General features: G+C 42.7%; 2 protein-coding genes and 1 pseudogene across 2 annotated transcripts in view; 2 read left to right on the top strand and 1 right to left on the bottom strand.

Annotated features, from left to right (window-relative positions):
* Positions 1–27,988, bottom strand: part of LOC120418059 (acetylcholine receptor subunit alpha-like) — a 664,850-nt gene that overhangs the window by 482,046 nt on the left and 154,816 nt on the right. The window lies entirely within an intron of this gene.
* LOC120418060 (cytochrome P450 4g15) lies at positions 50–15,297 on the top strand. The gene is made up of 6 exons (XM_039580316.2): positions 50–523; positions 4,329–4,372; positions 4,494–4,647; positions 5,040–5,222; positions 13,843–14,757; positions 14,820–15,297. Exons 1-6 carry the CDS (start codon positions 304–306, stop codon positions 15,002–15,004), a joined length of 1,701 nt encoding a protein of 566 aa, XP_039436250.1. The 5' UTR covers positions 50–303; the 3' UTR covers positions 15,005–15,297.
* LOC128093845 (uncharacterized) lies at positions 23,990–25,875 on the top strand (annotated as a pseudogene).

Genomic DNA, 27,988 nt, shown 5'->3' with positions numbered 1-27,988 from the left:
GCGGTTCCGAGAACTAGCTGCGACTATAAAAACAAATTTGCAAAATTTTCTATCACTCAGTTACGGTGGATCAACCGCGGTGGCAACACATAATCCAGTAGGTGCCGGCCAGCCTGGTACCCTGGAAAACCTTTTTTTTTCTTTTTTCCACCGTGAAAACTTTTGAGTGCCTTCAAATGGATTAGAATCTTTTTACGTGCGGAGTGATTTTCGATATTTTAAGTGACTTTGTGGACATTACAAGGTGGTGAAAAGGACACGTGTGATTTTTTATTTTTATTCGGGTGAAAAAATTGAATCGAAATGTCTGCAACGGTGGCACCAGCGGATCAATTGACGGCCAACGCCAACATCGCCTCCCCGATGAACGTGTTTTACTTCCTGCTAGTTCCGGCCCTACTACTCTGGTTCATCTACTGGCGGTTATCCCGCAGGCACATGCTCGAGCTTGCGGAGAAGATCCCCGGACCACCTGGATTACCTCTTTTCGGAAATGCTTTAGAATTGGTTGGAACTTCTCACTGTGAGTATTGTGTGTGTGTTTGTGATAAACAGAAACTAGTTTCATACAAAAGATAGTGGAAAAGTAGAAATTCTGAGGAAAAAAAATAGCCACGACAAAAAAGGATAATTGTCAAATTCAAAAATGCATGTTATTTTGCGTCTCCTCGAATGAAAAAATTAAAAAAAAATCGCAAAACCCAAAAATAATTCACTACCGTAAGGGATTGCAAAGATTATCGAAATATTGCCATTAAGTCAGTGACTGGATGTGTTTCTGTTTTCGGCGTGATTTTCATTTTGTAATTTAAATTAAATACAAAAGAGCCTGAAGTTAATCCTGACGGAAATAAGTAATTCAAAAATAATTATTAGAAAGTCATGGGAAATAGAAATAGCCTACTCCGGTGGAATCGCTGGCGGCGGTTGGACTCGCAATCCAAAGGTCGTCAGTTCAAACACTGGGGTGGAAGGTTCCTTGGAGTAGAAAGAGGTTTGGGTGCTCTCCCCATTCAAGCCTTCGGACTCCTAGGTTCGAGCAGAAACTTGCAATAGAGACTACAAAAGACCCGGGGGTCGTTAATGTGGATGGTTTGATTTTTTTTTTTTTGATTTTTGGGAAATAGTTATGAAAACAATAGTAACCGCATTTTTTTTATAAAATGTAAAAAAATAGTGACACACGTTTGGGACGCGCACTGGACTTACAATCCAGAGGTCACCGGTTTGAATCCCGCGATGGGCACTCTAAAATTTTAAGTGTCAAAATGGGCATTCGGCGCCGTCGCTCTGTACCATACTCTCGTACACTTAGGAGCCCAGGGCGGCGAGGTCCTTGTAAATAGAATGAAGCCACTAGTGGTTGAAATATGTTTTGTTTATTCGTCAACCTTTGTACTACCAATATTGGCCGACAGCTATAAAGTAAAATTTGTTTCGTAAGAGGCGTACGTAATGATTTTTTTTTCTCTTTGTATAAACTTTTACAGTACTAAAAAGTAGTTTTGAAACTTGACAGCAATTGTATCGAAAAGTATCACTTTTGGACACTAACCTTGATGGCAAAAAAAACATTTAAGGGGGTAAACAAACGTTTCACCGAAATCCAACAATCGTTTATGTTTTCCGAAATTGTAAAAAAAAACTGTATTCATCGCAGAACTTTATTTTCTCACAGTTGTCGTATTAACATAACTCGGTAAAACTCGTTGAATAAATGTACGACTCGTGCTGAAAAAACTCTTTTCTGCAACATGTTGCATTAACTAATATTAAACGTTAGATTTTCACACAATGTTTCCGTTCACAAGAAAAAAAAAGCTTTCGTTTTCATGTTCGTTTAATTTAGATATAATTTTGAATTAGAAAAATGATTTCGATTCGGATTACGTTTTTTCACAAATTACATTGAATCTATTTTACTTTTCAAACAGAAAACAATTTAAGTTGCTCTGAAGATCGTTAATTTGTTATGTAACATACAATTAAGCTGCAGCATTTTGATTGAAAAAATAAATTTTATAATAATATAAAACAGCAACTCTTTTTTAAGCATATCCAAAAGTTTTGATTTTTAAATTGATTTTCAAAATAATAAACATAAAAACACGAATAAAAATAAAGCAATAAGCAAAGGAAGCTTATCATCTTCCGGAATCGGTTCCAGAGTAGCCAAAGTTGTCACTTTTTGGCGTGAGAACCTTCCTCTTACTTATACGAACCAAACGCAACAAAGAGCACCTCGATCCGACGCTCCGTATTGAACTGATTCGCGTTAGAACAAAACCGTCGAAATCTATATACAGCAATTCCATTTGAAAAGAGCCTAATCCAAAAAAAAAGTTCTCCGATCGGGCTCAAAATTTTTCTGGGGGTTTCGTGGCCAAAATAAATAGACCTCTATTTTTTGTTTGGGAGACCTACATCGTGCTAGAATGGTTCAAAAAGTGACAATTTTCGTAATTTTTCGCAAAAACCACTTTTTACAAAAAAATCATATCTCCGCGTCATTTCATTTCAGCTGTTTTAGACGCAAAAGAAAGGTAGTCAGTTTGGCCATTTGAGAAAAATACTAAGAAGTTTAAAAAATCTAGCTTAGCATTTGAAATACTCGTATGAAAACATGAAATGGCGTTTTGATCGTTCTCGGAAAATTTCACATAACATATCAAACAATTGGCGATCTCGAACCGTACGTTTCCGAAATATGATTTTTTGAAAATAAAAACTGAGTTTTCGACGCGGCATGCGCAAAAACAGGAAAATCACGAAATCGGCAGAAAATCAACTTTTTTCACTAAAACTGCGATAACTTCAAAATTCCAGCGATGACCAATACATATTAGGGCACCAAAAGTTGCGTAAGTTAATTACAAAAATTTTGGTACCCAAACATGTATAGGTCATCGCTGAAATTTTAAAGTTATCGCAGTTTTAGTGAAAAAAGTTGATTTTTTGCCGAAATTAGAAGACTAAAAGACGTGATCACACACACATACTTCCTCAAATGGCCCTTCGCTGACTTAGTCTTCCGTCCTTTATATCTTCTTCTATGACTCTTAGTCGACCTATCCACCTAAAATTTCATCATAATTTGTGTCAGTTTTCACTGAAAAAGTCCGATTAAAATTAAATTAACTTCTAGTATAGTGATACGTTTACCTAAATCCCTGAGAAATTGGTAAAAAAAAGAGATCCAATGGTCGAATTCGCTATCCACCCTTTTCCCGTGTTGTTCCAGAAATTGTAGGTCAGCAGTTTAAGCTAGAGAACTTCAATGGTGAAGGCTGAGTTATCAAGCTTACTGTGTCCAAAACCCCTGGTCACAGGGACCTAAATCATTGTTTCGTACGTATCGTCGTACGTCAACGCACATTACGTGTGTTCGTTTCTCGAGATAATACTTCACCTTGTACGGACTCCCACAATGGCTCATTTAATCCGTTTAGAACAATTTGACTAAACCGCGGCGCGGCTTGACTTCTTCTTCACTTGGCAATGTCGGGTTGTCGTGCGCACGCCGCCTGGCTGAAACAAAAACGATCACCCTAAACGGGAAGACATTATTTACTCCTGCGCTGTATAATCAGATATAATAAAGGAAAGTAAAGTAAGAGGTTGATTGACCTTCCCTCCTCGTCACATACACAGTTTACTCCCTTTTGGATGAGAATTTAAGTAAGTAAGTAGTAGAATTGGTTGGTGAAAATGTACTAGCGACAAGATTACGAAATAGGATGGTCTTGCAGCCAAAACAACTTTCAGTAGCAAGGAGAATTTTTGAAAAAAAAATAAATCAAGTCAAATAACACTGGAAAATTAAGTTCCCTTAACACTGCATCCGACAAAAAAGTGTCACTTTGTCAAAGAATAAGCTCTATCCCATTTCAGTGTGACCTTGCAACATAGTGGTTTCAAGCTTTTCTCAGAAGTCAGTATTTCGAATGCAGTTTCATTAGAATTAGAGAATTTGCTCTGTATGTCGAAGTACTCTGGTTAAAATTATCAAATGTTTTGCAGGATAAGGAATCTGTCCTGTTTCCATCATAATTGCAGTGTATCTCTATTTAAACAAATTATGTTAACCTGAAAACTTTTTAGTTTACTTTCTACTGAGCTATTAATTACTCAATTTTAGTTGAAAACGCCTTTTGGAAGCTGTAAATGAATATGCCATCATTAGGTGCTCGATCAAAATACTACATTTTTGTTACACTGTGTAACTCTTAATCGTATCAGTTAAAACAATATACATCTTTTGATTGGCGATAATGACACAATTCCATCGATCGAGTTATTAAGCCATTTCTTTCATTTCTTCCAACCAGCTGTATTCCGCAATGTGATCGAGAAGGGCAAAGACTTTGACCAGGTAAGTAACACAACATTGAAATGTCTCCGAAAGGAACACATCCCTTTAGTTGCTAATAGATATTCCAATAGATTTCCTGTAATTAATTAATTAATCCTGTAATTCCAATTACAATAACCAGGTGATCAAGCTGTGGATCGGACCGAAACTAATCGTCTTCCTGGTGGATCCCCGTGATGTCGAACTGCTGCTCAGCAGTCACGTGTACATTGACAAAAGCCCCGAATATCGCTTCTTCAAGCCCTGGCTGGGCAACGGTCTTTTGATCAGCACAGGTACGTAACAATGATTGGCCAATCGGGAAGAGGCGGGGTTGGTTCCTGAACAGCTCCCGCGTGTTCGTATCAAATGACAAAACAAAACGACGACGACGAAGTTCTTCTCTAATTTGCATGTCCGGGCACGGGACACAGGCACGAAATGGAGCGTCTCTTTTTGATTGGCGCTTTAACACGATTCATTATTGCCCTGCATAACACGCCGTAGCTGATCTGCATTAATTTAAAATTAATTTTCATCGTGCTTTCGCGTTAGTACTATACTTGACTTTGCACGACCTCTCGACTTCCTGTAGACTCTGTGCACGTTTTTTTTTTGTTTAGTTGGTTTCGAGTTACACTGTCAGGAATGTGTCTCTAACCGAATCTTATATCTGTACCTCCCATAGGACATAAATGGCGCCAGCACCGGAAGTTGATCGCACCCACCTTCCACCTTAACGTGCTCAAAAGTTTTATCGACCTGTTCAATGAAAATTCCCGCCTGGTGGTGGAGAAGATGCGTAAAGAGGCCGGAAAAACCTTCGACTGTCACGATTACATGAGCGAGTGCACCGTGGAAATTCTACTCGGTAAGTATCCATCAACTAGCCCGTATCAAACCTGATATCTAGGTCAATCAAGTGCAACACCCTGGCCGGGGTGCAGGATTACTCCGGCAATGCACAGTCAAACAAGTTTGCTCGGCGTCAAAGCGAGAAAATTTCTCAACCATTTTCAGGCGGCCGCCATTTCACAGGTGAATGTATCTGTTCTTTGATCTGAATTTTCCAACATGGTGCAAACAGGTATTACGCCATTGAAACATTGACAAACTCTCGCTAAGCTCCGCCGTGGTATGGGTCACGTGTGATTAAAAAGGAAACCGATAATCACTGTCGATTTCGTTCTACTACGAGGCGCAATCATTGCCCCACACGTGCTCTCTAAAACTCCCCCCGAAGAAAAGGAAAAAGTAAGTGGAAGAAAAGTTGCATAAGAGCTACCGGCGCAAACCGAACCGATCTGACCGTATGCAAACCTGTCCCCAAGTGCCCAAGACCGATCCATGTGCTGTGACACGCATAGATCTTGCTGCAATTGGTGCTGCTAACTACCATTTTTAAACACCCTGCCTGCAACAGCTGATTGCACCAGTGCGGCGAGCAATGTGAATGAACTGCATCTAGAAGGAAAACTTGTTTTCGACATTAGGATACTGATCTTGGGGTCTTGAAAATTTGCCGCTAGCTTGTGAGAAATGTTGGGGGTTGCATCATCGACGAACGCGCTAGGGCCAAGAAGTGGTTACTCAAAGTGGTTCAATTTCTAATTAGACTCTTGATCGATTAAACTTATAAATCGCTTGGAAGGAGGTATTTCCAGTTTAAGAATTCGTTCATGAATGTTCTACCTGTATGATGAGATACAAGCAGCCTGTGACAGCCCAAGGTTTTGGAAAAGGCGTGACAGTGGGAGGGGGTGCCTGAAATCCCGAAAATCGCAAGAGGACTTTTATGTCACGCGGCGTTATTCCAGCACCCGAGAGGTCCTTCTTGAGGTCGGAGATCGGACGGTTTTGGTACCCCTGCAAGACGACCTTAATTGCTGTCTTCTGCACGGGGGCGAATGTGTAGAACTTCAAGTTTTTACTCTTCAATTTCTCCATAACCAGGTCGAAGTTCTTGTTGTCAAATGTGTAGACTTGCACTGACGACTTGCCGTCAACATCATCCGCCAACGTGTCCAAAACAAAAATTGCAGGTGGTCTACGTTCCTTTGGAAAATTGTTCGTTTTTTACGTGGAACTCGTTCCTGATGGGAATGTTGGCGGATGTTGACCTGTTGGTCGTGGCACCGGAAGTACCTGAACGGGTTCGCACTACAGATTGTCAAGGCAAACAGATTGGCCAATGTTTGACAGATCCAAACGCGCTGGACACCAACTGCCCTTTAAGCCCAGCAAAACTGGCAGTGTTACCAGCGCAAAACATACGTTGCCAGTGCCGATTTATTTTGCATCGACCAATCTGTCTCCCTTGACAATCTGTAGTTCGCACTGGTGATCTCGGAACATATCTGGGATGAAGATACTTCTTGTCGATGCCGTCTGCGCTCACGCTCCCCTGCGCGATGGCGGTCGACACGGCTTTGGTTTGTTTATCTTTTTGCACACGGCCGGTAGACGAACTTCGCGGGTTTTTCGAGGCCGCACTCGAACTGCCACGGCCACGGTCGGCCTTTGGCATGCTGGAGAAGCAAACTCGCGAGTAATCACAATCAATTACGACGAAAAATCCGAAAAAACGAAAGAGCACTGAGCACTTCACTGCTGCTTGCTCTCTTGCGTACACGGAGGTGACGTAATATTTCATGTAGCATTTACAAACATATTTTTAGGCGTACATACTCCGAAAGGGCCAATACGCAGCTCCAAAGGAAAGGGGTCAAAAAACAGCTTCACGAGCAGCACAACAAAGGTGAAGGAGTGATGTCTTGGAGCTCTTCTTCACCCTCTCTGGCTTGCTTTCGCTGCCGCTGCAGCCCATTTGAAATTGTCCTTGAATGATTCCTTACCAGGTGCGTATACCGGCTCCGTGGCTTAATGGTTACGGCTTCTGTCTCACAAGCAGAAGGTTCAGGGATCAAATCCCGGTCGGTACCTTTGAAATTTGGAATCAGGAATTTAAACTTTGAATATGAACAAAAACGAAAATGAATCAGGTGGGATTCGAATTCACACCTTTGGATTGATAGTCTGGGACTCTAACCAGTCGGCCATCTGAAGGTAATGAAACATGTTGTATTTTCTTCTCATATTAAATACGCTCTGATCCCTGATTGGCCTGAAGGAATTAGGAGTCTTAAGATAGATCAAGAATCCGTCTGGTGCTTGCTTCTATGTTAAGGCGGGGCCGGACAATCCCCTACGACCTCGAAATTGGGCCGCTAGGATCTCTACCATTCTGAAATGGGTCTTTGGAAGCAGCGCGAGGGCTATCACCTCCTAATACCCGGGACTGAGATAAGCTGTATCAGCATTCGGCAGGGGTGACATTGGGTCTGGGGGTGAGATTGGGTCATACAAAAATGCTGAAATTTGTATGACCCAACGTCACCCATTATGACGGTATAAATAGTCTGATACAAATTATACTTTCTCATAATTTCGCTATCGATTAGCGGGAAAAGTAACAAAAGTAATTTTTCCGTGACAAGTACCCATGAAGAGTATCAGGCCGCATTTACAAATGTGGTAGGAAACTAATGAATATTTTGTCTTTTCAATTCTTTTGTACAAAATTTATCAGTTTATTTTTCGATATTATGCAAAAGTATAAGGAATTTACGCATTTAGATTGGACTCATTTGTTTCGAGGTTCTTTCAGTTGTGAAAGAAAACATACAACCAATAAAACAAGTCAATGTGTGGAATGCAAAACGTGCGTTCGTCCACTCATTGAAATGTTGTGCTCGTCACGAATAAAAAATATATTGAGCATGAGTTGAGCTTGAGGTTAGGTGTTAAAAGCAGAGAGCTTTAAACGAGATATGTAAATGCAATTTTACTACCGTGCACACAGGCTTAAGGGGTTACATGTAGAAAATCTCAATATTAAATAATTCCGAATATTTATTAAATCCTTCAAAAGATGAATTCCAATCACTCCTGAAAGTTTCATGAAGACATGTCATGATTTAAGTGAGTAGAAGACGATTTAAGTTTAAACTTTTGCCATGCGCAAAACGGACTTTCAAACTTTGTGAGCGTTTTTCTCGGAACACCGAGTTGATTTACGGGTGCCACTATATCTTGAGATGAGATAGACCAAATTGGCTGAAATTTGGAGTGAAGACTCTCAAGACATATTCCGTGTGCATGACGAAGCCCGCGGTGCTGGCCGGGATACTAGTAACCATTGCAGAGATCGGGTAACCAACCCCCGGTGGAAACTTTGGTAGTATGCTGACAGGGTAAGGGGGGCTCCACCCTCTTCGGAGGGTGTAGCTGTACCGTAAGGCTTCGAGACAAAAGCCCCCGTTACGGTGTCGAGAGAAAACCGCAGCTGGGTCCCGGAAGCTGCAAGGTGGCAGCCCCACCCCGAGACTAGGTATTCGCAGCCCTGGTTAGGCGGCATACCGAAGTAAATCACCAACTCAGAAAAACGAAAGAAGAAATTCAGGACGGATTAATCGGCATCAGACCAGGCGATGTAAAAAGGACAACGATTGGAAACTCGGTACTTGGAACGTTCGAACTCTCCAAGATCCTGGACGTGCTGGCCTTCTTGCCCGGGAGCTGTACAAGCTGAACGTGCATGTGGCCGCCATCCAGGAAGTTCGATGGCCCGGAGAGCGAGAATTCACGGCGGTGGACCCCATCGCCAACACCTCTTTCAAGTACCACATCTACTACAGTGGCGGCGAAAAGGCGATGCACGGAGTCGGTTTCGTAGTGATTGGGGATCAGAAGAACCGAGTCATCAAGTGGAAGGTGGTGAATAACCGGATCTGCGTGTTGAGAATAAAGGGCAAATTCTTCAACTACAGCCTGATCAACATCTACGCGCCGACGAACGACAAGCCCGATGACGATAAAGACGCTTTCTACGAGCGTCTCGACAAGACCTATGGAGAGTGTCCAAGACACGACGTGAAGATAGTCATCGGAGACGCAAACGCGCAGGTCAGAAGGGAAGCCTTCTTCCATCCGGTCATCGGCAAGGAGAGCCTTCATCCTCGCACGAATGACAACGGCCTGGTCAATTTCGCCGCAGCCAGAGGCGTGCAACCTGTTATGTGCAACGACAGGGAAGGTAACCTGTTGACAGATAAGACAGCGGTAGCGGCCAGGTGGAAGCAGCACTTCCAACAGCTGTTGAACGGTGAGACACGAGAGGGAATCGTCGAGGACAGGATGAACGTTGAGGATGATGGAATAGCTTTGGCCCCTCCTACGTTGGAGGACGTGGAAAAAGCCGTAAAGGAGCTCAAGAACGCGAAATCCGCGGGAAAGGACGGACTTCCGGCCGAACTTTTCAAGCACGGGAGCGCGCGGATGATCGAGATTCTGCACCAAATCGTCCATCGAATTTGGTGCGAAGAACAGCTTCCCACCGACTGGTTGGACGGGCTCATCACACCAATCTACAAGAAGGGGCAAAGACTCGATTGTGCCAACTATCGATGCATCACAATCCTCAACTCAGCGTACAAAGTACTCTCCCGCATCCTGTGGAGCAAGCTGAGACCGATGACCGAGACCTTTGTCGGCGAATACCAGTGCGGTTTTCGAGCGGGTCGGTCAACGACGGACCAGATGTTCACTCTGCGACAAATCCTCGACAAGTTCCGGGAGTACAACCTGCAAACCCACCATTTGTTCATCGACTTCAAGGCGGCGTACGATTCAGTTAAAATAAACGAACTTTGGAAGATTATGGTGGAACACGGCTTTCCGGCAAAGCTAATTAGGGAGCGTTCTTTTATTACGTAACGCAGATTGGGGGGAAGGGGGGTCGAAGGCTGTGTTACGATCCATACATTTTTTTTCAAATTTGTATGGAAAATTTGTTACGAGGGGAGGGGGAGGGGGTCCAAAAATCCAAATGTTTGCGTTACGTAATAAAAGAACGCTCCCTTAGACTGATTCGTGCAACGCTCGACGGAGCAAAATCAAGCGTGCGAATAGCTAACGAGACATCTGAAGCTTTCGTTACGTTGGATGGATTGAAGCAGGGCGATGCTCTCTCGAACTTACTGTTCATCATAGCGTTGGAGGGTGCTGCTCGAAGGGCAGGCGTGCAAAGAAACCACTCATCACTAAATCGCACATGCTGCTTGGATACGCTGACGACATCGACATCATTGGTATCGACCGTCGTTCAGTGGAGGAGGCGTTCGTCCCTTTCAAGCGGGAAACTGCGAGGATCGGACTGACCATCAACACTGCCAAGACCAAGTATCTGGTTGCTGGCAGAGCGCGTGGCAGTGCAAGTGAAGGTGTTTCGGAGGTGGAAATAGATGGAAAAAGATATGAGATGGTGGATGAATTTGTATATCTTGGTACACTCGTGACGTGCGACAACGATGTGAGCTGCGAAGTGAAACGGCGGATTAGTGCTGCAAACAGGGCCTTCTACGGTCTTCGTAGCCAGCTAAGGTCCCGCAGCCTAAGGACGCCTACGAAAATCACGCTGTACAGGACCTTGATACTCCCTGTAGCTCTTTACGGTCACGAGTCGTGGACGCTGAAGGAGGCTGACCAGAGAGCACTTGTGGTCTTCGAGCGGAGATCCTGCGTTCTATCTTCGGCGGCAAGCAAGTAGGAGACGGGTGGCGCAGGCGCATGAACTTCCAGTTGTACCAAGACTACAAACATGCTGATATCGTAAAAGTCATCAAGCACGACAGGCTGAAGTGGGCTGGACATGTAGCCAGAATGTCGGAAGAGCGGGCGGCTAAAACGATATTCAGCAGCGAACCTGGACGGGGTCGTTGGCTTCGTGGAAGGCCACGTACGCGTTGGCTGTGTGCAGTCGACGAAGATGCAAGAGCGGCCAACATTGTGGGCGACTGGAGACGAGCGGCCCAAGTTCGAGCATCCTGGAGATCTTCGATTAGTTCAGCGTTGGGTCGATAGACCTGTTGCTGATAAAGTAAAGTAAGTAATGCTGAGCTATCATGGCACCCGTTTTTTGAAACAGCTAACTTCAAATATCTGGGCAAATATACAACCAAATGTGTTCAAATTTATTTTATTGATAGATGAAAAAGTATATTTTAATGTTTTGAAAACAGATTTAAAACAAGTTTAAGCGTGTGCTCAAACCAACCTCTGAAATTTTTGCTGATTTACATGTATGTAACCCCTTAAAGAATTTGTAATAATAATTATATTTATAATCAGTAGGTTGGTCCAAATCCGGGCTTACTCGGGGTTACCCCCTGGAATCAAAGAGGCTAAATTTCAATTTTTAGCTCTATCTGACCACGGTAACCCCTCCCTCTAAGCCCTTGAAGTTTGTATGAAAAGATAGTCAAAATGTATGGTGAAAAGCAACTGTTTCAGTTTTTTTTTACCTGTGGAGGGCTTCATAGTTATCCGATTCTTACCATTTCTCGGAACTAAGGTTCTTCCGTGCAAAAATGATCATTTTTGGAAGCTAATCTTTTTAGCAATAAAAACGTCACTTAATCTACCTTTAGGTGGTTGGTGCCTTTCTGGTTGGTGTACTTTCTTGATACACGTCCTATCTTTTTACAACAGACTTGTCACAAAATCGCACACTAGCGATAACATTCAGCCAAAACAGCATCTTTTGACTCTTTTGATAGGATTGTCTTTTAGGACCATCGAAAAAATCTTTCAAATACCTTTCTTAGAATAAAGAATGACGGATTTTCTTGTAGAATCCAAATACAGTTGTTGGAACAACTGGGTAAATGGATTGCTATCACAGAAAGTTCTGGACTCATTGAATTTGGAATTAATGAAAAAACTTCAGCTCACGGCGGGGTTCGATCCCCTGTCCTTAGGATTGGCAAGCAAAATGCTTTCCACTTTACCGTGGAGCATTAGTAGCTTTAGTAGGACTTAGACTGTATAGTTGAATCCAAGAAACGGACGAGAATAAAGTTGTGAATGCAAGTTGAATATCAGAACATACAAGAATGCATTGCATTGCATGCATGCAGGCGCATTTGAAATGAACCTACATTACCTCGCTATAAAAAGCCTGGGCGACTGCTAGAATTCATCCAATAAGAGATGAGAAGAATTGAAAGCATTCCCATTAGAAATGAGAACACACGAAGAATTCGAACAACAATGCCAAAGGTCGTTACCACTCGCCTAGGGTGGCTCCTCAGACCATTCACCTTCCCAAAAACCGACCAACTCCAAGCGAAACTTACTTGAGGATACCGTGGAGATTTTCCCTTAATACTCTTAAAAAAGTGGAGCATCAACACTTCCCGTCTTCCAATTCCCTTTCCTTGTCCCTGGTGCGCGGTGGAGATGGGAGCGGCCGGCAATGGACGGCTGCCATGGTGGTGAGAATCTGGTTCAGGTGGAATTGGTTCTATTCCCAATTATCGATTCCTAGGCAACTTGGGCTTAGACAATCATCACATCACATGGCGAAAATCCAGTCTGCAATCCGCTAAAATCACCGTCTCCTAGCGAAGCGAAGCGAAGCGAAGCGAAGCGAACTGGGCAAATGGATTGCTATCACAGCAAAAAATCCGATGGTAAAATCGCATGCAAAAGCATGCACATCACCTTCGTCAAAATAAGTAAGGACTGGCGCCTTTGCCCACTCGGCCATCAGACCGATGAAAATCTGTAAAGATAAACGCATATATGAGCTTGGCATTTCGGTCAAGTAGGTTTCCCATACTGATGGGCTACAAATGTCAAGGTGTATAATCACATAAAATTGCATAAAATAATACAATATGTATATTACACCCAGGTCTTTTACACGCAGCTGGATTACTACTTTTTTAGCTGTGTATACATTAACATACCTGCCAACTTGGTATACATTGTGATCAGACTACAAGTCGAATTGAGTCCTTACTAAACTTTACTAAATATGGTATCTTTGGAAACGTTTATACCAAATCTTAATTCCGAGAATTGGTAATAATCGGATAACTATTGCTCCCTCCCTAGGGGTTAATCACTTCGAGTATACTGCATACGCGTATCATACGCACATAATATTCACATTGTCTGCATACCGTATTGACGATATAGACCCCATATTCGTCGTATTTGAGGTCATATCTACCCAAATATCAGCCTGAATATCATACGCGCATAATACTCGCGCAGTATTCCTTGGCTGCATACCGTATCGACTCCAATATTGGCTTCATATTGGTGCAATATCAGAAGTGAATTGCCCTTTGCTCCCTCCACAGAGAAAAAAACTGAAACAGTTGCTTTTTCCATACATTTTGACGATTTTTACCATACCAACATCTTTGAATTCAGGGGGTAGCCCCGAGTAAGCCCGGATTTGGAGCACCCTAATAATCAGTTGCACCATTGGAGTACCCGATTCGAGTGGTAGAAATGACAGTTCTCCCATAAGGAATACATTGTAGAAAAAAGCAAAAACTGCTCGAATGGAAATGCTCCAAAACCGTAAACTGAGGTATCTTGGGATTTGATTAATGTAAAACTTTATACTTTTTTTACAGAAACTGCGATGGGTGTGTCTAAGAAGACTCAAGACCAGTCTGGCTTTGACTACGCAATGGCTGTTATGAAAATGTGCGATATTCTCCATCTGCGCCACCGGAAGATGTGGCTGTACCCGGACCTCTTCTTCAACATGACTCAGTACGCCAAACGACAGGTGCAACTGCTCGATACTATTCACAGTCTAACGCGCAAGGTTATTCGCAACAAAAAGGCTGCTTTCGAAACTGGAACACGTGGAACTCTGGCGACCACCTCTATCAAAACCGCGGAATTTGAGAAACCGAAAAGTACCGCCAACACGAACACTGTCGAGGGTCTGTCCTTTGGACAGTCGGCTAATTTGAAGGATGATTTGGACGTTGAAGAGAATGATGTGGGCGAGAAGAAACGCCTGGCGTTCCTTGACCTTTTGCTGGAAAGTGCAGAAAATGGTGCTCTTATTTCGGACGAGGAAATCAAAAATCAAGTAGACACAATTATGTTTGAAGGACACGATACAACTGCGGCCGGCAGCAGTTTCTTCCTTTCGATGATGGGAATCCATCAGCATATCCAGGATAAGGTTATCCAAGAACTGGATACCATTTTTGGCGATTCTGATCGCCCAGCTACGTTCCAAGACACACTGGAAATGAAATACCTTGAACGTTGTCTGATGGAGACCCTTCGAATGTATCCACCAGTACCGATTATTGCCCGATCCCTCAAGCAGGATCTCAAGCTTGCTTCCAGTGATTTGGTTGTACCATCGGGAGCCACGATAGTTGTTGCGACATACAAACTGCATCGTCTGGAAACGATCTACCCCAATCCGAACGTGTTTGATCCAGATAATTTCCTCCCAGAACGCCAAGCCAATCGCCATTACTATGCGTTTGTGCCATTTTCTGCTGGACCAAGAAGTTGTGTCGGTAAGATTATTAAAAGCAAACAATTCAACAAAACAATCATTTAACAACATTCTCAATTCCAGGTCGTAAATACGCCATGCTGAAGCTGAAGATCATTCTTTCTACCATTTTGCGAAACTTCCGCGTGATTTCAGACCTGAAGGAGGACGAATTCAAGCTTCAAGCAGACATTATCCTGAAGCGAGAGGAGGGCTTCCAGGTGCGCTTGCAACCGCGCCAACGTAAGCCAAAAGCAGCGCAAGCCTGAGATATATTGTTAAGGGTATCGTAATATGTAAAAGCACAAACTTAAAATCTAGGAAACCCCTGGAATATCTATAGAGACGAATATACAAACAAAACCAGCAAGAATCTGACACATGAATATTTTTTAAAATATCGTGAAAATATACCGCAATTTGAAATAGAGCTTAAGGAAATGAAAATCGCTATATAAAACGGGAGTAAATTTAACATTTTTATTTGACGAAGCTTGTATGTGTGTGAGAAATAAACCATAAATTCAATAAAAAAAACGTAAATGTTCAAATCCATGTTCCAGCCCCTGACTTTTTACTGTCCAAAAGAAATAAAATACTGGGAAAACTTTAAAAATAATACTGTAGTGGGGATGACATTAAGTCAATACTATCGAAAAATTTAAAGTCCAACATGGAGTTAAACCTTGGGTTCGACAATATACAGCGAGTTGGATCAACGTAAAATTGTCAGTTGTTTCAATTAATATTCTTCATATTAATTTATGTCAAAAACAAAGACTTCTATATCCTGCCGTTTGGCATGTGGATCGGATCATGTTCATGGCTTTCTACCAAAGGTACTCGCGATAGCATAGCATAACGGGTCTGTACCACGCTGTAGGGGGTGCCACAATGGTCAATCCAATATTCTTAGACATTTCGATTGCTGCCCGGTACAACAAAAAATATCTAAGAACGTAAATTTCTACACTGTGTCCCAAGGTGGCTCCAAGACTACGCTCATACAGTCCCGTGGGAATTTGGTAGGTGATGTTTTTGTTGTTCACAACAAAAAGTGCGGGGAACCCACGCGACTTTTTTTTGGGAGGTTTGTTACATTATTATTTTTATTTATTTATTGCACACTTTGCACCAAATTCTCCCCACTGAAAATCATACCCACAAGGACAACGTTCAAGAACCTGAGAATTCATCCACCGAAGTCGAGCTACCTGAAGCTGGCCGGCCAGTAGCTGGTGCAGATGTTCATCGGAGACGGTGCCAAGTTCGTCTGGGACGCGTCCACACTGGCCAAGGAAAAGTCGCCGGTGGTTTAATTTCTTTTTATTTGTGAAATCAGCTTTTTTGTATTGTTAGATATGATGAAAAAAACGATATTGACCGCCCCTCCTCTCCCTTCTCCCCCCATGCGACAACTCGTTGGGTTGCGAACAGGTGCGCGTACTTTTTCAACTTGCTATTCGGCCACACGATGAACGTACCACTTTGTTATCTCTCGATCCCAGTTGTCCACCAAACTGCTCGGAGTCACGATCAGAATCCGCTTCACAATCGGCTGCCCGTAAGGTCCCTGATTCTTCAAGGTGTAGATCAACGCTGTAGAGTCGCAACCGGGACTCCTTGAGACACGACGTTCCGGACGCAGCACCATCGCTGCCGATCATTAACCTCCCAACCACCCACTGACCTCATGTCCGCTTCCGTCGTGTCCTGCTCCGGATTCCGCCAACCGGTTCCGGCACAATTCAATCACACTCACACTTCCGCGCCAATCGTTCACTCTCCACTGTTCACAGCGTAAACATAAACACGCGCCTCTTTTCATGCGCTGTCAAAAACCAAGTACACGCTTCAGTAAGGGATAGTCTGTTTCGGGTTATTATTACCCGGTCAATATATTTATATTGTTTACATTATTTTGAAGGACGAAAACCCTACATCCCCATCTTCCTTTAAATAAAACATTTGTTGGATTTGAATTCACTCTCATTGACAATTTCAAATATTTAATCTCTTCATCACTTGCTTCAATAATTTATCATTAGTTAAACTTGAGTTAAACTAAACAAAACCACAGCAAAATACACATCCGTTTCAACCAGTTATCTAGCGATCCCAAACTTATTTACTGCTTAGTAAACAAGTTTGATAATTCAACATTCAAGGCAAAACAAATCAACGTCCTTATCAACTGCCACAATTACTTGCCGGAATGCAACTATTTATTTTCAAAACAAATTAGAATTCAAATCGTCTTCAGTTATTTCCTACACAAGTGAAAATAAACATATTTTTTTAAGTAACACTCAATCTCCCTCAACACATTTGAAACAGTGATGTTCATTAGTTCACCAGCTATGTTCTTCATCCGCTCTCCCACTTCACCTTTTGAATAATTTTGAAAACAGTTAGTATACTTCACTGAACCTCAAACCATTCGTATGACCAATATGCAATATTAATAAATACATTCTTACGATTTCTCTACACTTCAAGCTATCAAAACATTAAATCACGTTCTACCCCGATTTTTTTTAGTCAATGCTCCAATTTCTTCATGAGAATAATTCTGAGAATTTTGAACCCAATATAAGATGTCACACAAGACACACAGATTTATCTGTTTAAGCTGCAATGGATTTAAGTCATCATATTACATATATAACATACCAATGGAATGTGCTAAACATCCTACTTTATTTGAATTGCTTTAAAATAAAATATCTATTTTTTTATCGATCCCGGAGTTAATTCAAAAATTTTACAAAAAAAAAAATAAATCATTAATTTATTATCAACACAACAAACCCTGAAAACCATTTTTAAAATTTTACTAGCGCTTTTACCAAAAATTGCATTAGTAGTTAGACTGTTCTTTTATTCTTTATCATTTCGTAACTACATTGAATTCAACAACTCATATTTTATGTATATCTCATTTGGGCCATGTTTTCATCTTTTCTCTGTTTTGAAGTTCTGGTCAATCACTTTGATATGAAATCTCAACATTTATTATCTGAATAAATTTCAAAATCGTACATATTCATACAGTTTGATTATTTTCAGTTCAAATAACTAGCTAGATCACTTTTGTTATCACTCATAAACTTACGACCATTGGATTGAAAATTTAGTCGATAACTCATTCCGTACCGAAGAAGAGAACTTTACTGTTCCGAGCTAAACAGCAATTACTTTGGTTATATCATTTTCGCTAAAATGCAATATCGAAAAAGATTTCATAATCATCATAATATCAGGAGTGATTAGCCTTTTAACAATTATTTTATAAAACTGAGATGATAACTAACTTTTGAACGGTTATTGAAGTTCACCAATCCTTCAATTACATCATAGAACAAATAACACTTTAATTTATTTACTACTATACAAGACCTTTCATCTCGACTTTCGATCTGAACCTGAATAAGTCCGATCTTTATAAACACGTTACTTTAGCCATTCAAAACAAATGCATCAGTACTCTCTTATTTCAACTGTTCTCAATCTTGTATATTTTTCATGTAGTATTTTACTTATTCAATGTTTTCGAACCTTATGCAGCCTTTCTGTATACTAGTATTTGAATCAGTAAATTGTCATGTCTATAAACATTATCATTTTTATAATGTTTAATAAGTATCCATAAAACAACACAATACTTTTTTTTCAATTACGTTTACATTTAAAGTTCATCATCTCGGTACGAGAATCGAACTCACGACCTCTGGATTAGAAACACAGCACGCCGCTAGTCGAAACCCATCCCCTACCGGTCAGTATTCCCAGTGAGCATATTTACTCTCTTAAGGGATCTGACTGTCAGTGGCCATCAACTTAAAAATGTTAAAAAAAAATGAAAACTCTTAGATCCATACAATTTTTAACTGTCATAATTCTACGTTTCTCAAAACATAATTCAGTGTACTAATACACTATGCTTTCACATATCACAGAAAAAAATACAAAACCAACAAGTAACACAAACCACTTGAATAATTAAATATTGAAAACATCATTCATTCAAAGTTCTCTTTTTTTACGCCGAACATTTATTTTTAATCGACTCGTTCAGATAAACATTTAACAACTTCAATTGAAAAATTACAATCCATCGCGTGATCCATCGTTACCTACCATTTTAGCAATTCTGAATCTGGAAAACATTTTGATACTTTGATTCCTAGCTATATCTAAATGTTAATAAAACATTTAGATCAGTGACTTAGACTAGGCCCAAAACATTAGGAATGTAAAAAACTCACTAAATCATCTGCATTACAACCTTCGGTGGTCTCTGCTGCAAACCTTTAACTCAAATCTGCTATGCACTTCGAACCCATCAACCTGTGGATCACCTTCGGTCTACCTTTGGACTGTTCGTCCAACACTTGCCAACCTCTCATCTCTTTCCTTTTCTTTCATCTGGCTTGCTTTCATATGTTGCGCCACAATGATAAGAAGAAAAACCTTACTATTGTTTTAAACACCAAACAAAACAAAAGGCACTTTGAAAACTTGAAACAATTATGTTTTGAATGGTTCACAAATATTTCCTGGTGGGAATTTTAACCATAACGACCCAAGTAACCAAACAGCACTAAAACAAGTCAGTGTTCAGCACTACAAGCGCTTTACCAGCTGCGGATTATTGCTAACAAGTTTAGACATCTGCACTAAAAGCGCTTTTACAGCTGATTTGCGATCGGTTTTGGACTTTATATTTCTGATTTCCAGCTAGCCTCTACTGTTGTTGATCCAACCCTGCACAAAACGTCAAAAAAATTGAGAGAAGCAAAAATGTGGCTCTCTCGGCTCTCTCTATTTCCCCTCCCCATCTTCTGATCTATTTTTGGTTTGTTTACTACCACGTTACCGACTCAGCTGTCCGTGTGGGGAAGAGCCGATTTTTTTGCGTGAAAGGTAGATATGTTGGAGATGTGATGCCTTGATGCTTGAGTTTGCCGCCGGAGTGTTGAATTTTCTGCGCCTTTATCCATTCGCCCAATTTGGAGTTGGCTTACCGCAGCTGTTTTTAAACCTACCAATGCTTGTACTTTGCATGATACCTAAAATAACTCTGTGGTATATGCTCCGTCAGACTCTGCTGGGGCAGGTTCCTCCATTATGACCAGTACCCCAGTACCCACGGCGAATTCTGAAGATGCTTTAGGCACCGAAGAGGCCCGAAAAATGTCAACCTTTAGGCCAACCTACATTTTCCAAAAAAAGCGATTCTCTTTCATAATAATCGCAACATTAGTCCTCATTTTGTTTATTCAGCTCTTACGAAAAATTTCGATAAGGACTGAAAAAATCGACAGCACCTGCTAAAGCATGAAATCACGGTGAATTTCAGCCACCAACTGACAGCGGAATTTTTTTCCGCGGGTTTGTGATGGTTGTTCTAGTTGAAGGGATGAGCGAGTAAGAAATGTGTTTATTTTCGTTTGCTTCATTCTCTCTCTTTCACACCTCTACTGTGTTGCCAGTTAATGGGAAAAAAATCCAGCAGTGTTGCTAGGAGCAGCATTAATTCAGCTGCATTTCAGCAAAGCCTAAAGCAATTGTTTTAGAGCTGATTTGTTTTGATCTTAGCTATTTTATGACTAACTAGCTGGTGAATGCTGATGAACAGCTAATTTATGATTTATATTAATGCTGGATGGTTACTTGGGGATCTTTGTCAAAATATTTTACATATCCAAACATGAAAGAGTAGAATCATTTTCATCATAGCCTTTTTCAAATTCAAACTCCTTTAACCAAATATCGTCTAATCAATATTGCAGTAAAGTGATTTAAACTGCAGCATGCGTTTTGTTCTTGTCATATTTCCAACCACATTCGACCACTAGTCTCAAATGTTTAGTCTTCAAGTCTTTGCACATTAAAATTTGATCGTCGTTTGGCTCTCAAACCAAAGCAAACCTTTTCTGTCAAATATATGAAACACTGTCAATGAATTTGACTCGGAAATCTTTCAGTTACATTTTGTCCTCAAACTCCGTCCGTTGCCTCGATTATACACCTATCGAGAAATCACTTTTACTTTTGAATACTTCAGATTTGACTAGGAAACATCTTTTAAATACAACAACGTACTGGGAACCAATTCGTACAAATTCAATTCCTTTGACTCTTGTCAAACATTTAGCTCTTTTAAATAAATTAAGGTGCCTCTTAACTCGGACAATCAAAAGACATATGACATCTCTGCAATAGTTATATTACTGTAGAGCCTTCTAGTTTCTCCACGATATCAAAATTTAGCCCCCAAGCCAAATCACTGATATTTAGATCTCCCAGGATCTAGCAAATCTTTATAGATTGAAACCGCTAGCCAACATTGAGTAATTTAAGAGTCACATCATTGAACTCCAGAGCCCTCTAGCTCATGCAAACTTTCAATCGTTTGGCCCCAGCCAAATCACTCAAATCCAGAGGCCCCTAGATCTTGCAAACTTATGATCATTTGCCCCCCTAGCACATCATTCTACTCCAGAGTCCCCTAGCTCTAGCAAACTTATGATCATTTGCCCCCCTAGCACATCATTCTACTCCAGAGTCCCTTAGCTCTAGCAAACTCTATATAATTTGGCCCCTAACCAAATCACTCAAATCCAGAGCCCCTTAGCTCTTGCAAACTTTTGATCATTTGGCCCCTCTAGCCATATCATTTGACTCCAGAGCCCCCTATCTCTTGCAAACTTTAAATCATTTGGTCCCCTAGCCAAATCATTCAATTCCAGAGCCCCCTAGCTCTTGCAAACTTTAAATCATTTGGCCCCCTAGCCAAATCATTCAACTCCAGAGCCCCCTAGCTCTTGCAAACATTTGATCATTTGGCCCCCTAGCCAAATCATTCAACTCCAGAGCCCCCTAGCTCTTGCAAACTTTAAATCATTTGGCCCCCTAGCCAAATCATTCAACTCCAGAGCCCCCTAGCTCTTGCAAACATTAAATCATTTGGCCCCCTAGCCAAATCATTCAACTCCAGAGCCCCCTAGCTCTTGCAAATTTTGAATCATTTGGCCCCCAAGCCAAAATCATTCAACCACGAGGTGGTCACTTTACATATATTGCTTATATCGCATATGTTAATCCGTATGTGCATCCATATTTACGGCGATACGCGATTCCTTCATAAAATTTATTTCAGTGTGGTCACGAGCCGTGGTTGTCATTGCAGAAGCGCGCGCTGCGGTTTGTTTACAAACAAAGTTCATAACATAACCAATCTTCATCAACTCTGGTAAACAAGTTGGCTCGTATTTTTGTGACAATCGTCAATCACCTGTACTCGGACGTGCAAATCCGTACCGGTAGCAACCCGGTGATCCGCGGGAACAAGATTTGGGGTGGCCAAAACGGTGGAGTTCTGGTGAGAATCAGAGGTCTGGGCATGCTAAAACAGAACGAGATCTTTGACAATGTTCTGACCTGCATGTGAATCACGACTAGGTAATCGAACGCAATGCTCAAACGGAACAAGGTCTTTTGCGGTCGGGACGGCGGTATCTGATTCTTGGAATGTGATTTCAACCCAGAGCTTGACGGATTGGCTACCGGCGTCGAGATTACTAACAATGTAACTGCTACGATAGAGTTCAACCAAATCTTTAACAACAAATTCGGTGGCCAGTGGTGTCCAGCCGATCACCCGTGGCAACAACCAAGTAAGTTCAGTGCAAAACCGATCAGAGAAACCCAACTCATCATTTGTTTCGATTTTACAGGACGAGGTGGAGAAGGCCGTATCCGGGAGGTAATCTCTGTACAAGATCAGTTCGCACACGTCCTTTCCGATGCACGACTTTTACCGGTGCCACACGTGCAACACGACCGACCGGAACGCGATCTTCGTCAGCTGTACCAGGACGTGTCACGCGGTTTTTTTTTATATTTGTATTTTCAGTTTTTTGGATTGTTATTTTTAATGAAAAACATAAAATAAAACCCCCCCTTAAACGTTAGGTTCGGTTCCACCGCAAACGGCACTAGTGAGTTTTGACGGGGTCATGCGTTTTGAAATGTGTATTCGGTTCACGGTGGCCAGGGCAGGAAGCTTGTTGAAATCATTGAGAAAAGGGTATACATTTAGGTTGTTAAATTTATATTTTTTGATACAAACATTCAACCGAGATCCGTCATTACTAGAATCTCCTTTTGCTCAAAACAACGGGAAGTTGCGTCAGGGCATCGGACGTCGCAGGCCGAGTTTTTGTTAATGTTGCAATGGTAACGACAAATTGGACGGATTTCTCCTGCAGTTTATTGTTGTAACCACCCTTGATCGGGCCCAAAACGGAAGCCGCGTTGGGCGCCAAATGTAACGGGCGGGGATTGTCTAGAGGTTTCGCCAAGAACCAAGTCCACTAATATGCGCCAGGCCGATGACGGCCGCGGACCGGCAAGATCTAAATGGTAAAAGATTTCCCGAAACATTAACTGGTGATCGAAAGGGTCGGGAAATCTTTTACCATCTCGGTTCATACCACGTGTCGGTTGCTGACGGTGACTCGGTGGCACCGTTACCTTTTCCACCTGCCCTGAGTTGAGCAGCCGGGTCGGACTTTAATGAATTTAGATCTTGCCGGTCCGCGGCCTGGCGCATATTAGTGGACTTGGTTCTTGGCAAAACCTCTAGACACCCCCCGCCCGTTACAGCCTTTAGGTTTTCTGATGTTCCTGTGACGCTCCACTGAACTCTTGTAACTGAAATTCATTCGCCCGCTGCGGTCGTTTCCCGGCAAACGTGAAAGCCGAGCTGAGGCCGGGCCGCGGGAGTTAGCAGTTCAGACTCGATTCGGTGGCACCAAAATCCTTGACGTACTCGGCGGTTGTATCAATTACGACACTAACCGCGTTTGATTCTTGCTTCAGGTGGTGTCGATTCTGGTCCAATCTTCGAAGAGCACCGGAAATTTCCCTCGAGCCAGAAAAATAAATGTGGAGCAGTGACAGTTTGTAAATGAAGAGAACCAAAAAGTGACATTTCTGAACTGTCATTATCCACACTGAACAAAATTTCGTTCCAGTTGTTGTGCATGTATTCAGATCAACCATATTTACCTGTATTTACCAATATTTACCAATATTTACGGTAGTTAATCCAATGCGCTACGGATCAACCTTGTGCCCAACCCCGTGCATTCAACTCTAGAGCCCCCTAGCTTTTGCTAAGTTTTTTTTATCATTTGGCCCCCTAGCCAAATTCATCTCCAGAGCCCGACCAAAATATTCGATCCATGACCCTTCCAGCTCAGCACATCTTCTACTGCAGTAAGGCCCTCTAGCCAAACTGTCAAGAATCAAATCATAAACAACGGCAAGCCCTCCGGGAAAACAATCAACCATTTTACTTTGATTTTCGCTTTCGCTTCCACTTTCAATAATTTCTACTATTTTCTTCTCATAAACAATCTTGCGAGAAACCACACTCGCTTCACCACTTCAATACCAGAATCAAATTATCAATTATACAATTACCACACAATTGCTCGTTTATAATTTGACGACACCCGGAACCTGGTCCATTGTCCTCTTCTTTTCCCTCTGATAAAAAAACGGTCCATCCCATCCTCGTCGCCAGATGTAGAGTCGCAACCGGGACTCCTTGAGACACGACGTTCCGGACGCAGCACCATCGCTGCCGATCATTAACCTCCCAACCACCCACTGACCTCATGTCCGCTTCCGTCGTGTCCTGCTCCGGATTCCGCCAACCGGTTCCTGCACAATTCAATCACACTCACACTTCCGCGCCAATCGTTCACTCTCCACTGTTCACAGCGTAAACATAAACACGCGCCTCTTTTCATGCGCTGTCAAAAACCAAGTACACGCTTCAGTAAGGGATAGTCTGTTTCGGGTTATTATTACCCGGTCAATATATTTATATTGTTTACATTATTTTGAAGGACGAAAACCCTACAAACGCCAACGTCTTCCTCAGTCCCATCTCGTCGGCCAAAATCGCTCCAAACTGTTCCGAGTCTTCGCGTTTCATTCCTAAAACGCATTCGTACAGAAAGCTCACCCTTTCCCGCTGGTGAGGCCGCAAATGCTTAGCCACGCAGTACGGAACGCAACCCTTTGTTATACTTCCACTGATCGAACAAAGGCTCCCGCATCATCAACGGAACAAAGTCCTCCGCAATCGCTTCCTCCCCACCGTCCCAACCTGCTCGACACCACAATCGGACTCCCGACGCACATCGACTCCGCCGGCGGCCTAAACCCTCCTCTCGCCTCGAATCGAACCCTCTTCACCGGCACATCATTCTCCTTGGCCACCTCCCCATCAATCCGCTCCACCAGTTCAACCTCCTTGCTCAACCGCGAACCCTCCTCCAGCTCCTCCCCCTTCACCAACCCGGAGCTCCCAATCACCTTGCCGTCCTCGTCGTCCAACGTGACGCTCTTCCCACCCACGTTCCGTCGCCCTCCCACGTTTTGTGCTTTTTGGTCGTTATGTTGCCCCAGCACACTTGCGTCGTCGTTGGTTCTGCGGGGGTGTGCAGCGCTGCCGGCTTTCTGACTGCGACGGCTCGCCCCGTCGTCTCCCCACCGCCCCGTCGTCCTCCGTCTCCTGAGGGTCCACGTAGAGATCCTAAATAGGGAGACTGGACGAAGTGAATTTGACGTACCCAAACCTAGGGGTTGGTCAGATAGGTTAGTATACTATAAACACATTAAAATAGATTATGATACTTGGTCAACGCATCGACGTTACGTTAATATATTGACGAAATCCCATCATGATCTAGGAACCTTGATATGTTGAAATGTCAGATGAAATCAAACCAAAACAAAAAATCTGAAATTCACGAGAGGTGCTGATAAAAATGTGTGTGACCAAAAATTGCAGGACAATTTATCTGGATGATGCTGAATAAGTTTCTGTTTGGACCTCAACTGGAATCACCAACCGTTTTGAGTTTCACCATCATCCTCGCCATCATCGTTAGTTCCGCTAGCGAGAAAAAGGCAGTGAAAAAACGACATCTATTTACGTTATTGTGCTATCCGGAGGTGAGTTGTTTGAAATTGATTTTTGGATGAGTTTTTAAAGATTCTTGTATTTTTAGATTGAATTATTCGAGATGGCCTGAATCGTTGAAGAATTCCGAGAGTTAATCCACAGACAAACAGACGTGACTCTCCATACAAATAATTTTTGAAATTCATCGTCCTTCGTCAAACCACCAAATCACGGCGACGCCAGCGCTGTCTGGTGAGCTTATGCCGAAGCGCAGCCCAAACATACCAATACAAACCCATTACTGTCATGTGTCATGTTAGTGTATGCGTGAGACAATCAAGCCTTAACGATTGTAAACATCAACAGCTGATTTAAATAATGTTGTTGTTGCTCATCGTCAGTACTCGATGAAATAAAAATTAACACCGACGGCCGAAGATGACGGTTCCACGGTTGGTTCCAAACCATGCGGCAGCATCAGCAACGACGCACCACAACCGCAACGACAGAGACCAAACCACTGGTCCTCCCCGTTGCTCCCAAAAACATCCGCGTTTCGTTTCGTAACATCCGCGGGAAACGTGTCCACGGTGCAGTTAAGTTGCGAATGAGGCAGGCCTACCGGGTTAATAGTGGGGCAAATGGTATGTCTTCGCTAGTCTGCCGCTCATCTGACCCTGGTCAAAACTGCCCCAATATTGTCCCGCAAAGCCTGGATTGTGGATCACCGTTAGAATTCCTGGATTCTATCATATTTTGTTGTTTTCATTTGCTGCCACGTGCTCACGCTCAACTTTACAACAACAAAAACACACTACACACACTGATGAAAGACGGGCGAGCTGTCACAACAGCAGCGCCATCAGCGCCGGGTGAGTGGATGCCGAAGCTAAATTGCATTTGAAATAACCGTTTTGGCTCGGTTATTGAAGGACGATGGTTCCGAACCCGAGTGTCCCGTCTGTTTGTCTGTGGTTAATCTACGGTGTCGGAAGAGAAATCCTTTGTATATTATCTGCGCACCACCAAACCGAAGTGCGCATCTCTTCTGTTGCGCGAAAAATTCTGTTGCGCCGTACAAAAACTGAGTGGTTTGTCATAAGCGTGTACATCTGCCTGTGGCGCAACAGGCTTTGACAGGTTGCGCTCGTATTTGGATTTTTGTCTGCCTTCACAATATTCCGACTAGTGAATCGATAATGTTAATGATGATGGTTGAGTGTTGAAAAATAAATTGAATGCGATATTTACGGATAAACACACACACACACACACACACACACACACACGGATCTCATTTTATTTGCACTCCGATGCACTTGCTGAGCTCACAACGCATTGCCAGGTTTCAACTGCATCCAGTTGGCTTTGGCAATTGTACATTTCCTGGTCGAAACCACTGCTCTACTCTTCGGGAAGTTCTGAAGACCTCCGTATTCCAAGCCACCGCGGTCATCTAGGCCGGAAGGGGACCACTGTAAGACCAATTGCCACCTTGATAGCCGGCCTCGGTACCTGCACGGAAATAGTTCTGGCGGTTGTAATGACGCGATGGCTCGTCATGACGGCACTCATCAGATCTTCCTCTTCCGTTTGTTAAAGAAAATTCTTATGGCTTAATCAACAATATTCTTATATTTGTCAATACCCCCGGAGGAACGATTTTCCCGGAGGAGGCGATTGCAATCTTTAGTCTGCCATCTGGTGACTAATCCAGAATACTTATTGAACCGATCGCCACCCCGCTTATGTCCCGAAAAAATGACTTCTTGCATCAACATCGCAAAGCTTGACCGAGCGATGGCTAGCGGAAGCTCCGTTCATCCTAGAACCGATCTCCACCTCGTTCGCCTACTTTGGCCCCCGTTTCTTTCCACACCCCGTCTCTGATGTCATCTCCCCTGCGGGAAGATACGCAAAGAGAAGAACCATACTTCGGATATGATCGCGGTTCTTTATCTGGTGACCGCTTCGTTAGCATCCGCCGTCAGCTGGTCTGTGGGATTTGAAGAGGGATGCTTCGGAACCGGTTTCTTTCAGAAATCTCTTCCTCTTGTGCTTTCAGACGCCGTTGCCATGTCGGCTCATAGTCCACCATCTCATCGGGCTGTCAAGTCCTCCGGAAAGCATTTCTTCCCGGTCGCTCAGTCATCTACCAAGATGGAGAAATCTAAACCTAAACTCGACCTCTCGTTCGGCAGTACTGGACACACCGGTCAAAACAGATCATTCCTGATTTTCAGCGCTGCAAGAGGAAGAGTTC

The sequence above is a fragment of the Culex pipiens genome, chromosome 1, assembly GCF_016801865.2.
Source record: "Culex pipiens pallens isolate TS chromosome 1, TS_CPP_V2, whole genome shotgun sequence".
Lineage (NCBI taxonomy): Eukaryota > Metazoa > Arthropoda > Insecta > Diptera > Culicidae > Culex > Culex pipiens.
The sequence above is the reverse complement of the archived record's forward strand: the minus strand, read 5'-3'. Positions and strand labels throughout refer to the sequence as shown.

Bases quoted from the DNA above. Each gene is read 5' to 3' on its own strand.
- LOC120418060 (XM_039580316.2), top strand. From the start codon at position 304: ATGTCTGCAACGGTGGCACCAGCGGATCAATTGACGGCCAACGCCAAC. The intron at 4,373-4,493 runs GTAAGTAACACA...TACAATAACCAG, and splicing joins AGGGCAAAGACTTTGACCAG to GTGATCAAGCTGTGGATCGG. The intron at 4,648-5,039 runs GTACGTAACAAT...TACCTCCCATAG, and splicing joins CGGTCTTTTGATCAGCACAG to GACATAAATGGCGCCAGCAC.